The 12,067-nt window shown below is 46.4% G+C and overlaps 1 protein-coding gene across 2 annotated transcripts in view; it reads left to right on the forward strand.

The window, feature by feature from the left end:
- The window catches only part of LOC136586908 (CTD small phosphatase-like protein), a 57,912-nt gene extending 50,326 nt beyond the window's left edge, over nt 1-7,586 (forward strand). For both annotated transcript variants that reach the window (XM_066585211.1, XM_066585212.1), the window contains one exon: nt 987-7,586. In XM_066585211.1, the coding sequence (XP_066441308.1) occupies nt 987-1,112 (126 nt within the window). In that variant the 3' untranslated portion in view covers nt 1,113-7,586. The remainder of the gene's footprint in view (nt 1-986) is intronic.
- The last annotated feature ends 4,481 nt before the right edge of the window (nt 7,587-12,067 follow it).

A 12,067-nucleotide genomic window follows, 5' to 3' on the forward strand; every position in this document is an offset into this window, starting at 1 on the left:
GAACAAGAAAATCCAGCGATCTGAGTGACTTCCTGGTCATCTGTGCTAGACTAGCCGGGGCCAGGATGGCACTGCCAACCGCGTGGGGTTTCCTCTTACGTGTGAAGAGTATACTGAGAATGGTGTGATCAAATCCAATGGGTGGAAACCATGTGTTCCCGGGAGGGGTCGTAGGAGGATGTCGGGAATCAGGTGGTGCACAGTCAAGCAAATTACAGCCAAATACAACACCAGTGTTAAAACCCATGTTAAAACAACTTTATGGATGTGTTGGTGCCATTGCTATGTAAGAGAAACACAGGAAGTAGGGATCCCTGAGCAGCAGAATCATCGCCTGTTGGATGAATCCAATAGGCGATGTGTGGCGCAGAGTGTTAAGGCAGCAGAATGCAGTCCTAAGCTCTAACTCACAACCTGAAGGTTGCGGGTTCAATCCCCGCATGGCCTTCCATCCTTTGAGGTCGGTAAAATGAGTACCCAGCTTGCTGGGGGGTAATAAACAAAATTACTTGAAATCACTGCGGAATAAGTTGGCGCTGTACAAAATGACATGTTGCAGCATGCTGAAGGGTCAGCATTTGGTGCAAGTAGCATGAATCGGTGAACCCCTTCCGGTCAGAGTGTGTCAGTACCTTCATCTAACTTGCGGCAACTACAAGAAGCTTCCCTACAAGAAGGCTAATATTCGTGTAGAATCGTTTCAACACTAAGTGGAATCTACAACATGAATTTCTGAGGTCCAACGCTCTCCTAGATGGGGTCTCTATCATGTTGGGGGTATTTTGTTTCCCCCATTCCACTCCCTGCCTTTTTTTGGGTGTCTAATAAAGTACCAATCACTGCCTGAAGTTGGATCCAAAATACGGATACTAAAATGCGGCCACATTAGTCAACTGGATGGGCTCTTATTTTCATTGTTGCTAATACTGCAAATACTATTTCATTGCTACTGTTCCCAGTCTAACCCCCTTTTGTCTCCGCTGTAGGTCCCGGTGCAGTCTTGGTTTGATGACATGTCGGACACAGAATTGCTCGATCTTATTCCTTTCTTTGAAGGATTGAGTAAAGAAGAGAACGTTTACAATATGCTTAATAAACTCTGCAATAGGTAGCCCTTATGGAGCGCCCCCTGGTGGACACGGCTCTCTTCTGCAGCAGCCACTCCTATACTCCGATTCGGACACCCGTTTTCCTCTTTTTGCTTCTCCACATTTGAAATAAAACAGAAATTCTTGAAGGAAGACGCTGAAAACTCATCTGGTGCCATGGCGGAAGGGGGCGATGCGCTTGTTCTTCCCTGCAGTGTCTGACTGAGGTGGAGAGAAGTCCTGAAGTAACCCCGCCCCAATATTGCCTTTTTGGAAAGAGGTGGAGTCTGCGACGGGTTGAAGGGGCACTATTTTTTTTTTTTGTTTTGAACTTGGAAATATTAAAAAAAGCTAAATATTTTTAGACAATGCTTTTCACTAATTTTCATACAATTAATAAGAACTTTTCAGGCTTTTATAAAGGAAAAAAAAAAACACCAAATGTTTCAAAGTTACAAAGGATGTAAGCCCCTCCCCACGCTTGGTTAATGCTGGCAATGTGTTCTTTGCCCGCCCTCCTTTTACTACCCCCCGCCCCCATACACTATGCAGACATTTCCCCCTCCCCCATGCTTTGGGGCAGTTGACCTGTCTCCGGGGTGTGATTATTTTTGGTTTTTCCTTCTCTACAGAAGTGCCTTTTCAAGTGTTTGGTTTAAAAGACTAAAAATTGCAAAAAAACAAAACAAAAACATTTTCTACTACGGACAAAACAAATTTACAAATCTATTCTCTTTTTACCGTCTACCGAAACGGGACAAAACTTTATACATAAAGTACTGTCATGACACTCGGCTACTAAACCTACAGAACTAGACGCAGGCCGCATGTTGTTGCAACACTATTATGTTTTAAGAGAATTTGCATATCCTGTTGTTTTTGTTTGTTTTTCCACATCTGTTGAAAATTTTAGGGCAATTTGCTGCCAACCTCCAATAATTTTTTCTCTTTACTATACAGTTTGGCCATGACTGGTGTACATTTTTAATTATGGTTTTGTGTGCTTTTCCCCTCCAGTGTTTAGCATATAAAACTAAGATTTCTTTGCTGCCTCCATGTTTTCGGCTGGGGCGGCATGGGTGTTCTCTTTAGCACAGCCTTCCAGTTTTAGCTACTAAGCTGTATGTAGTCCAGAGGGATACTTGGAGTTGTATACAGCAGAGTTGCATTGTGGACCGCAGCTTTGGTGCTTCTAAAATTCTCCATTTTTAACCCAAGCCTTAAAGGGAACCTGTCACCACCTATGACCACCATAAACTAACTTAAGGCGCTCTTAGGGCAGATCCCCAGCAGTCCAGGGTAGATAGATAGATAGATATAGATATTATAGTTTTTTTTTCTTCTGTGGCTGGCTTATTACTGTAATGAATCCCACAGGTGACCGTGTGGGCATTGGGGGGGCCGGGTAGGTATAAAAACTACAACCCCCCTCCCCCCCAAGAATCCTAGGATCTGGCTTGTGAGCACCTTAACTTTAATTTATGGTACTGGTAGGTAGGGACTGATATTCCTTTTAAAGGGACTGTTCAGGAATTAAAATGCTTGTTGCCTACTATGGGTTGAACACCTCTCTAGACCGGAGTGTGAAGAGGAGTGGAGCCCAACACATTGAATGGTCCTGGCAGTCTTAGCATTCAGCCTAAACTATATGGCATTTACCCCTTGCCCCCTCCAGTCTAGTGATGCATTTAACCCGCTCTGGGATGGGATTTCTACATGGAAGGGGGGGGGGATGGTGACCATCTTGTTGAATCTTTGGACAACTGCTTTATAAAGTAAATGTCCAAAATCCTGTGCTGATTTATTAATGGCAGTCTGGTCATTTATATTTTAACTATACAAAGAGAGAGCTTAAAATCTTTAGCATAGGGTTACATGCTAAAATTCTATCTTTCTGCACCCATCACTAGAGGGAGCTCATGAGCTTTTCTGTATACTGATTGTGCATTAAACTCAGTTACGCAGTGAGCTCCTCCTAGTGGTGGATGCCTGCAGATATAGAATTTTATCACGTAACACTATGGAGATTTGCGGACAAACTGGCTCTGACTGCTAAATACATGCAGTAGATTAATTACCATAGAACTTTGGACATAAAATCAAGAGGCTATTAAAAGACCAACATACACATTAGAGGAAGATCCTGACCAGTCAACTATCTACTGTGTATGTGGTGGTCCTGAATCTCCTCCTACAGGAGATAAGCCACCATTGGGTATCTATTGGAAGCTTATTCTCCTCTCCCCATGAGAACACATGCTTGGCTGAGTGCATATGTATAAGAATAGATGTTCAGCCAACAGCTGTTGCCCATGAGGTGCCCATACATCTCCAACATTGCCTCACGCTAGAATCTCATGCTGAATAATCGGACATTAAAGGGTAATCCCTGTTTTTAGCAGAAATTCAGTTTAAAGAGTTAACTGCACTTTTTAAAAACTTTAGACCTGTCGGAGCGACGCATTATGTTTTGATCAGTTGGGTTTTGGGTGCTTAGACTCCTGCTGATTGCTGAAATGAAGGGGCGACAGCCGCTCACCTGGACACTGTGCCCCTCTTTGGCTGGTCTTTGCATAATGTTCATCCTCTGCTGCCTTCGTCGTCGGCAGCGGGGAGCAGCCAAAACAACAAACCCCGCTGGATTGAGCCCTGCTGCCCTTTCATTTTTATCATTAGTGGGTCTCAGCCTCCCATTGATTGAAACTTTTTTTCACATGTTGCTCTGATGCATTAAAAGTTTTTTAAAAGTGAAATACCGCTTTAAATCTCCATAAATTGAGTAACTTTCTAAGTGTTTTGTTTCTCGATGATTTTACACCGATTTGGACTCCTTTTCAGGTTTTCTCTATTCATATCGAAAACTGCTTGCCAGAGTCTGCCGATTTTTGCCCTTGGAAATATAGTGGCTTACTCAACCCATTTGTGAGGGCTCCGGTGTAGACGGGTCACTATACTGACATCCACAGAAACATTGAGGCTTTGATCGTGCTATGATTTTTATTGAGTCAAGGGCCATCAAATATCCCCATACAGCCATAACGAATACTGTGGACCTAACATCTTAGCTCCCACAATGCACTGCTCTCTAGTAAGACACCAGCAGAATTCTGATTGCGACTTTCTATGTTCCCATTATTTCTGTAGACTTCTCTTATAGGCTTTTAATGTTTCCCTGGTTGTTATCCAGAATTTCTTGAAGATGGAATTGCCCTTTAAATGGGTTATCCCATCTGGCCACTCCCTTTCTCTATGTGCTGTGTGACGGAGGCGGTCCCTCTCTGAGCCGGGGGAGCGGCACCATACAGGCAACCATGTAATATTACATTTCCTGAGCATGGACCACCACTGTCCCCAGAGATGGGTGATAACTGGGGTGGCTGGATGTTGCATACAACCCCTTTAGGGTGCTTTCAGCCATGGCAGAAAATGTAGCAGCAGCAAAATACACGCTAAAGTCTGCAGGTTTTTCTCTTGGCCAATCTGCATTTCTTGCGTGTGGATTTTTGCTGCGGTGAAACTTTCTGCCACAACTGAAAGCACTTAGAAAGAGCAGACAGTCTTGGGCTGGGTTCACACAGTGGAGTGTCCGCAGCGAGCATTCCACTGCAGATCAACCATTTGTTGTGGGTTTTGAAGCTTGTTTCATCACGAATTCCTGTGCGGGATTTACCCCCCACTGTGCTGAATTTCACAGCAGAGACGGCGGATTTGACTTGCGGCGCGTAATTTAATTTCCGCGCGGGTTATTGCCGCAGCTTGTGGACAAATTTTCAAAATCTCATCCACTGCTCTAAATGCGGTGGGATGTCCGTTGGGAGGGTCTGCATGGATATTCCGCTCCGTGTGAACCCCACCTTAAATGCGGTAAACGTCAACCTTATTATGGCACTGTTGCTAGAATGATTGACGTCTGATACTAACGGAAACTGAGATCCTCTTTAAAGGAAAGTTCCATCTTTGAGATCAAATCTCCCATTAGTGGTCCCTGGACATAAATGCTGCGGAAAATACCTAGCATTTACACTAAAAACCATGACTACATTTAAAAAAAAAAAATAATTCTCATATACACGTGGCGCGGAAAAGTTCCATGTAGAATCCATAGCCTGTCCTGTTTGCTGCTCATTTTCCGCTGTGGAAGTTGCCCCGTGTAAAGGCACACTAGGGATGCTTTTAGAAGTGGTGGAAAAATCTGCTATTAACAAATTAGCGTGATTTTTAATTGTGGCCTGCTGTGGATTTTGTCCAATTCAGCATTAAAATTCACACTTTAGATTTGGGCAATCGCGCATGACTGATTTTTATTTATTTTTTTCCCACCGCGTGTAAAAGCCCCGCTAAGGAACTCTCCATACAAAACTCATATATTTAAAGCAACCCTCCAAGCCTGGCAAAACAGATATCCGAACCACTCTTCTGACTACATGATGTGCATAGTATGTAGTAGTCTAAGACACCTGCATGCTGATCTGACTGGCTAGTGCTGCTCACATGGGCAGCACTGGCCAATCAAAGCAGACTGATGCTCATACTAGTGTACAATGTGCAGCAGGCAGTCCCAGAAGCTGGTGTGGCCATCTTTGTTTGTCCAGGCCCAGACAATTACTTTAATTATAACTAGTACAGGCTGAGGGGGTGGAGCATGACACATGGACAGAAGAGAATCCTAACAGGCTCCACCCCCTCAGGCCCTTCACTGGGTGTAACTGTAGCACTTTTGTCCACACTGATTGCCAGTTTCTCCTTTTAGCAACATACAAAGTCTATTTGCATTCTTGCATGGAAACAATGTAGGAGTTTGTACGTTGTCAAAAAGCAAACGAGAAAAGAGGAAGCTTCCTCCATGGAGAAGTTTTTAGTTTTTTTGTTTGTTTTTTTTCCCCAGAAATGAAGCTCTGCTTTAAAAATTTTTTGATTGGATTTGAGAGACCCGTGGAGCCTTTATATAGGGACGTTCCTGGGACGGTTGGGGAATCTATTTATTGCGCAAACTTTCTTGTACGTTGGATGCTTTTGTGTTGGATTGTTATAACAGGTTTTCATTTTATAATTGCTGCTGCTGTACAGGCTCCTTCAGAAAAAAAAAGAAAGATGTTGACCACCGGCTGTCGAAACTGTTCTTTGCCACCGTGCCTAGGCTTTGAGTATGTTTGCTGCAAAACTGGAGCAGTACACAACGCGCCCCTTGCTATTGGTGTCCCCCACCCCCTGGACTATCATTCTATGTAGGCGGCTTTTACCCTACAGTAGTGATCTGCAACCAGCTGCTCTGATACTACAATTCCCAGAATGCCCTAATAACTGAGGACCGTCAGCCCGTACTGGAAGTTGCAGCTTCACCGCCTCTGGGGATCCGCCGCTCTACCGCCTCCACATCATGTGTATTTGTTCTCAGGAATACACATCTCCCATGTTGCCACATTTGCCGCAAAGCACTAGTTTTCTCATGGTTGGTTTAGAAGATCTAAATCTACACGCGGTGCTGCTGGGTTTCTTCTGTAAAGTTTTTATTTCATGACTTTATTCTCTAGTCACTTCCAAAGCAGCATTCACGTACTCTAGTCTTCTGCAACCTGTGATGTAACTACAACTTCTAACCGTGGCAAAAGGCTGCAGACTATTGCCCTGATGCATTGCGTTTTGGTAGACGTGGCTATAGTTTTATACACCAGACTTCCACATTTCCCACTTCTAAAAGCTACATTTTTCCATGATTATTCGCGGCAGTGTAACAAGAGGTAGTCTTGAATGCAGCTCTGGATGTGATTGGAGTATAAAAGAAAATATAAGCCAAGTTATTTCACATTGTATGTAAGTTTTTATTTTAAATCTTAAAGGCAACCTGCTATCCCTTTTATATGGTAACTACGTCATTGGGCTCTAAAGTCGGGGGAGGTGGGGTGGAGGCTACTTTTTATACACGCTGGGTTTTTTGTTCCAGTGGTGTGCCCCCGAGAAATCATCACGTGCCCGTAGTGTGACTTTTTTGTCTTAAGGCTGTGCATGTGCGGTCCCATTCATCTCTGCGGGAGCGCATGCGCATGTAGCCTTTTGGACATATACGCTGTGCGCACACTGATTTCTCAGCACAGCGCTGGAACGGCAGACCAGGTTGCGTGTACAAAGCGGCTTCTCAGAACCCCAGGTTCCTCACCTTAGAGCCCCTTAATGTAGTCATAGGATACATCTGGGACTTGTGGTTCTACGGGAGGCAGAGGTTACCTATGTCTGGCTTCATATTTCATACATCACTTGGTCAGCATATAACTTTGAAAGTCACTTTTGAGTTCCTGTTCTCTCAGAAGGTCATTACTACTAATTTATTTTAATTTTTTTTTGTTCTTAAATTGATAAATTTGTTGATAGTTTTTGAATCCTGGAGCTTTTGTTCTATTTTTCCGCCTCTGTACTGTTTTCGATTTGCAGCGTTTATCAGTGAAGGTCTTGTTAACAGTATCATGATGTTTTTAATAAAACCTAATGGTGCGTTCACTTCAAGATATTTTTGTTAACTTTATTGTTTTTGTTTAAATCTTCCAGCTTCCCCCTCTGTGGGGTGAACCGTCTTACTCTGTGTATGCAAGGGAACCAATTTATAGAAACTTGCATATTTTCATATACCCTGTTTCCCCAAAAATAAGACAGTGTCTTATATTAAGTTTTGCTCCAAAAGATTTAACTTATACATGTATAGCTGCCTGGACACGATTTAAATAGCTTTTTCTTATTAACTAACTAGGTATTAATTTTAGAGCAGGGCTTATATTTCAAGCATACTCAAAAAGCCTGAAAAATCATTCTGCATCCTCACAAATCCTGAAAAATCAAGCTATGTCTTATTTTTAGGGAAACAGGGAGAGTTATTTACATGTTTGAACCTGGTACCCAATGTCTCCAAAATATTTCAGTGACCTCCAAGCAGAGATCCTAAAGGGGTTTTCCCCCAGTCGTCTCCACGACAGCACCAATTGAGATTGCCTCCTCCCTGATAGGACAGGAACACACTGAGAGGTTAAAAGCTCCCCCCCCCCCCCCTTCCCCACTTTCCTCAGTGTCTTCCTGTCCTGCCAGGAGGCAGGATCTCTGAGAGGGATTGGTGGAGAAGCCAGCCGGAAGCCTACTCACGGGCAGATCGGAGGGCAGTGGGTCAGCCTGTCCTCCCTTCCCAGCCAGACGACTCCCGGGACGCCACATGGGGTGGTAACCCCCGGGCCAGGTTCCTCCTGCGGCAGCCCATGGGGGGGTACAAAGCGGGAGCCTCAGTCCCCCTCCTCCTCCTCGGATAGTCACAGCGCGGCGCTCCAGGAAGCCCTTTGACGGCGGGGCATCACGTATCCAGCGTGGTGACATCATCACGCTCGCATCAGGAGCCGCACGGAGGGGGCGGGGCTTAGCGCAGGAGCGCGAAAATTCAAAATAAGGAACCTGAGAGAAGCCAGAAGGTGGACCAGCACTACAGGTCGCAGGGTGTCTGCAGCACCGGTACAGTAATGAGTGCTCCAGCCCCAGAGATAGCTGAAACCTCAGCCTCAGCGGCCGTAAGTAGCCAGTGCGGCAAAAATACAAAACGCAAAATCCAATGTATTGTATATGGAAAAATTGCATATTTACCCGCAAAAAATACTTTCCCTTTCCCCCAGAACAAAACCCAAAAAATGCGTGGAGTGCGGGACGAGACTGCCAGCTACGTACCAGAGGCCTCTATGCAAGGCATGCGTAGCTAGGCTAGTCAAAGAGGAATCGGGGGAATTCATGGATGACGTTAGGAAGCTGGTGGAGGAGGTTCGATCAGCCCTAACGTCACAGCTGGCGCCGCCAGAGAAACGCCAGAAAAAGGCGTATGTTCCCAACGAGCCTTCTGACTCCGAGAGTTCTATCAGGTCGGAGCAAGAGGAACAGGCGGCCGAGGAGTCCTCAGATGATGAGGGCCACAAAAGATACTTATTCCATTAAGACGACTTAACGAAATTAAGTCAGTCAGGGCTACATTAAAAATGGAAGAGCCCAGAGAACCACACACCCTGCAAGATAAGATATTTGGGGGACTAGGGGAGAGGCGTAAACATACCTTCCCTGTCCACAAAAACATCATTAAAATTATCCAAAAGGAGTGGAAGAAACCAGACGCAGGTTCCTTCTCCGCTAGAGGGGTAAAAAGAAGGTACCCATTCGAGGAGGAAGTTTGCGCAAGCTGGGAAGAGATACCCAAGGTGGACGTCCCAGTGGCCAAAGTAGCTAGGAGGACGAGCCTGCCCTTTGAGGACGCCGCACAGTTAAAAGATCCCATGGATCGCAAAGCCGAAGGCCTTCTAAAACAATCATAGGAGGCAGCAGCAAACCTAATTAGGCCAGGGATCGCAGCCACTTGCGTGGCGCGCACTCTGGGGGTATGGCTCGAACAGCTGGAGCTACACTTAACCAATAAAACGCCAAGGGAACAGATCCTAAATTCCCTACCTATCCTGCGTATGGCAACAAATTTCCTAGCGGATGCCGTGGCCGAAACGGTTAAACTCTCGGCAAAAGCTACAGCCCAATCTAACTCAGCCAGAAGAGTACTATGGCTGAAATCATGGTCAGGCGACTTAGCCTCAAAAAATAAACTATGCGCCCTCCCGTTCTACGGTCAGTTTTTGTTCGGACCAGACCTAGACAAAATCCTGGAGAAGGCGGCCGACAAAAAGAAGGGATTCCCGGAAGAAAAACCGCAGAGAGGGAAGACCTTCTTCCGAACCCCAGGGCAACAGCCCGAGGCCTACCGAGGCAAGGGCAAGACAGGCCGCTGGAGTTACCCCAAGGGGGGCAGAGGGAGAAATATCCTCTTTAATCCCCACCAGGGGGAGCCCAAGCAGAGACCCTGACGCCAGCTCCGTAGGGGCAAGGCTGGGGAACTTTGTGGACCAATGGGCCGCAATTTGCGAAGGCCCATGGATCCCAAAGATCCTACAGCAGGGATACCGGATAGAACTGGTGTCCCTCCCCAGAAGGAAATTCATCATCACAGGAGGCTCAGGGCGACAGTTACACTTACTAAGGCAAAGCGTTCGGGACCTGCAACATCTAAACGCAATATCCCCCGTACCGCAAAACGAGGAAACTCAGGGCCATTATTCCAGGCTCTTCCTAGTAAGAAAACCCTGCGGGAAACACCGCATGATAGTGAATCTGAAGCCTTTGAACACCTGTGTCAAGTACAGGAAATTCAAAATGGAGTCTATCTCTTCAACGATAAAGTTGATTCCCAAAGGGGCCTACATGGCATCCATCGATCTGAAGGACGCTTATCTCCACGTACCGATCCACGAGGGGTCCCAAAGGTACCTAAGGTTCGCAGTGGATATGGGCAAAGGAATAGAGCACCACCAATTCAGATACCTGCCTTTCGGGATCTCCTCAGCACCCAGAATTTTTACCAAAATTATGGCAGAGGTAGCTGCCTACCTGAGGAAAAAGTCGATCCTAATAATACCCTACCTGGACGATATTTTAATAATAGCAGAGTCCAGGGAACTACTAACGAAGCACCTAGAGATAGTGCTAGAACTCCTCCAGTCTCTAGGATTGATCATAAACTGGAAAAAATCCAGCTTAGACCCCAACAGTAAGAAGACGTTTCTGGGCATAACGCTCAACTCAGAATTACAATGCTCCTGCCTGCCCGAGGAAAAAATCCAAAGGCTGGTCAGATCCTTCCTACAGAAACGATCATGCACAATTCGGGAAGCCATGTCTCCTGGGAAGCCTAACATCATGCATTCCCGGAGTAGCATGGGCCCAGGCTCACACCAGAGCTCTACAGGCTTCCGTCCTATCCACATGGGACAAAAAGCAGTCCTCGCTAGGGACAAAAATGTATATCCCAAACACAGTGAAAACATCCCTGCGTTGGTGGACATCCCCAGCGAACCTGCAGGAAGGGGTTCATTGGCTACAAAACCCAGCCACGCACATCACAACGGACACAAGCGCCTGGGGATGGGGAGCGCATGTGGGGAACCAGTTCTTTCAGGGCCCGTGGTCCCAAAGGATAAAAGAACAATCCTCCAATTACAGAGAGCTATAGGCCGTATGGCAGGTCCTACAGCAGTTAGGAAACTCGCTACGGAACCAGCATATAAAGATACTGTCGGACAATACCACCACGGTCGCCCATATTCGGCACCAGGGGGGCACAAGGTCTCCTGCCCTGCAAAACATTTCGCAGAAAATCTTCCACTGGGCAGAGGGCCGGATCCTTTCGATCACGGCAACCCACTTAAAAGGGACGCTAAACCAAAAAGCGGACTTCCTCAGCAGGAGGCAGATAGACCCAGGAGAATGGTCTCTCTCCCTGGAGGCATTCAGAATCCTGACCAACCGGTGGGGGTCCCCACAATTGGACCTATTTGCAACCAGGGAGAACGCCAAAGTAGGCAATTTCTTCTCCCTCCGGCCAGGAGATCGTCCTACAGCAATAGATGCCCTAGGCCAGGACTGGGGAAAGGGGCTAGCATACGCGTTTCCTCCGATACCGCTGATCCCCAAGGTCTTACAACATTTCAGAACCCAGGTATGCACGCTCATCCTGGTGACCCCCTTCTGGCCCAAGAGAAGTTGGTTCGGTCTTCTGACAACATTGAGTGTCCAGGACCCAGTCACCTTTCCGACCTGGACAGATCTGCTATCACAGGGGCCACTGAACCACCCGGGCTTAGACAGACTCCACTTAACAGCATGGCTCTTGAGGAATCCTCACTAAGGGGGAAGGGATTCTCACAAAGAGTGGTAGAAACGTTAATGTCCAGCAGAAAAAAGACGACCCACATTATCTACCAGAAGGTTTGGAGAAGGTTCTCCTCATGGAGACGGAAGGGATTCTGGGGATTCTATCCCAAGCATCCCTTTGATCTTAGAATTCTTGCAGGAGGGCCTACAGATGGGCCTCTCCAAGTACCCTGAAGGTCCAGGTCGCAGCCCTTAGCGCCATGTGCGACACAAAG

This window comes from Eleutherodactylus coqui, chromosome 12, assembly GCF_035609145.1.
Source record: "Eleutherodactylus coqui strain aEleCoq1 chromosome 12, aEleCoq1.hap1, whole genome shotgun sequence".
NCBI classification, from domain to species: domain Eukaryota; kingdom Metazoa; phylum Chordata; class Amphibia; order Anura; family Eleutherodactylidae; genus Eleutherodactylus; species Eleutherodactylus coqui.